Genomic DNA, 2,279 nt, shown 5'->3' with positions numbered 1-2,279 from the left:
TTCTTGGTGACCCGATTGTGTGAGCACATCCAGAGCAAAGGTAGGCTGTCTCACTTAAAGCACATTACCGCATGTCTTCCTAAAAGAACAGTGACAGTTGAGCTGGACCTCATCAAGAATGTTCAGAAGCATTCAATTGTAATATATTAATTTTGTACATATCTATATTTTTAACCAGATCTCTACAGTGGGACAAATTTTGATATCTTCCATATTATTCTTGATATTATTTCTTTCTTTAAAGTCTTGTTACATGAATATTTCTATACCGAAAGAAGGTTTTGTCAAACTATGTGTAGACTAATCAGTATGCATGTTATGTGTGTGTTTCAGGCTTCGATCATGAGGGTATTTTCCGCATCAATGGAAGTGCCCGTATCGTGGAGAAGCTTCGCGCAAGTTTTGATACTCATGGAAACGCTGACCTGGAGGAGGACAATGACATCATGGCCATCGCAGGCCTGCTGAAGCTGTTCCTCCGCGAGTTCCCAGACCCTGTTATACCCTCCTCACTTACCAAGCAGTTTGTCAGCATACAGGAAGGTGTGTTCATCAAAGAGGATAGATCTGAATTATTGAATAGTGATTTAACACAGTGATAAAGGCTGAATTATCTGCCTCATAAAAGTTTGATACCCCTGGCTACTTGTAATTTGTACAAACTGTTTTCACCTAATTCTAGTATTGGAAATACATTTTAACATTATACCAGTTACTTGTTAGTTACTTAAGGCTCTTCCAGAAATAACGATATGGGAGGTGTGGAAGGCTATTTCACGGCGACCCCCACCATCCATCAAATATTGAAGGTGATTTAACCCTTTCACCCCCTAAGTAACTATAGCAGACTCTACCATACATTTACCTGGATGAGTCCATGATGGTCTACAGTACTAGTAGTGAAAGGGTTAATATTAGGAATGGTAGACAGATTTGGTTTTAGACCATCCACAGGTGCCTTCCACCTCCCCCATACAATTATTTATGGAATAGCCCTTATTATACGGTATATTATAAGTTTGTCTGTTAGTATTTAGGGGAAAATTTGAGTAAAACTGATTTAAAAATAATGGTTTATAATGAATATGTGTAACCTTATGGGACTAATCAAACCTGTGTATAACGACCACCCAGGGGAGATATCAAAACTGTCTTTACGAGACAGGTTGACAGGTTGTACTTATATTAATCACACAATGGTAGTTAAAGCCAGGTGGTGTTTAACACAGGTGTCACTTTATTCGTGTGGTCTTAAATCAATTACTCCTGTCCTTTTTACAGCTTGTATGAACGACACCTCTGCCTGCATCTACAAATTGAAGATGGCCGTCATAAACTTGCCCAAGGACAACTACAATCTTCTGAAGTACCTGACGAGTTTCCTGGTGGTGGTGGCCTCCCACGAGAGACAAAACAAGATGAGTCCCATGGCCTTGGCTATTGTGTTCGGGCCTAATCTATTTAAGTAGGTACCATAGGTCGTAACAATACACAATGTTAGTAATTTGATGAGTTGTATATAGCGTAATAATTAGGGATGTCACATTACGCTTGGAGTGTACGTATCACGATATATTGCAATACCCTGATGTATTGTCATAGGAAAAAGGTGCTCTATATAAAAAGAAAATGTTGTCACAATTTGATTTAATTGAATCGTATATGGATCACAGATTTAAGATCATACAGATTTAAGATTTTTGTTAAACCAACCATCGATTATGAAATTTCAATTAACAGATTCCCACCACTAGTTATAGCCTGTTTATGGTTATTAGCCTATCTGTTAGAAGGTGTAATAATTTGCAAAAATGGAATACTTGGCAGATACATAAAAATAAGCTTTTGAAAAATATTGCAAGACAGCGATATTTCATCTCTGTATTTTGATAAGATACAATATGCCTGTGTATTGAGATATAACAGTCTATGATATTATATTGTCATAGCCCTAGTCATAATAGTATGGCATAGTACAGAAGCATAGTCAACTTACTATGATGTCATAGTATAGTAAAGTATCCTTGTCAACTTACTGTCCAATGTCATAGTACAGAATTTGTGTCAACTTATTGTCATAAGTCAAAATGTGAAATCATACTCAACTTCAGGTCATAAGCTATAGCACACAATTTAGGCAAGTTACTATCATGTCATAGCTAATTATCCTATGAAATATAGTACAGAACCAAGTCAGCTGAATGTCATATATCATAGCATTGAATCCAAGTCAGCTGAATGTCATATGTCATAGCACAGGATCCTAGTCAACTGAATGT

The 2,279-nt window shown here is 36.9% G+C and overlaps 1 protein-coding gene across 1 annotated transcript; it reads left to right on the top strand.

The window, feature by feature from the left end:
• Positions 1 to 6: 6 nt before the first annotated feature.
• LOC110444235 (rho GTPase-activating protein 22-like) lies at positions 7 to 1,465 on the top strand (the record flags this gene model as incomplete). Its single annotated transcript, XM_021488634.1, has 3 exons — positions 7 to 40; positions 334 to 543; positions 1,282 to 1,465. Coding segments are annotated over exons 2-3 (281 nt in total), but the record flags the coding sequence as incomplete, so codon positions are not given.
• Between the last annotated feature and the right edge of the window lie 814 nt (positions 1,466 to 2,279).

Source organism: Mizuhopecten yessoensis, unplaced genomic scaffold, assembly GCF_002113885.1.
Source record: "Mizuhopecten yessoensis strain PY_sf001 unplaced genomic scaffold, ASM211388v2 hete_36069400, whole genome shotgun sequence".
NCBI lineage: Eukaryota > Metazoa > Mollusca > Bivalvia > Pectinida > Pectinidae > Mizuhopecten > Mizuhopecten yessoensis.
Note: the sequence above shows the minus strand (reverse complement) of the source record. Positions and strands in the feature narration are given on the sequence as shown.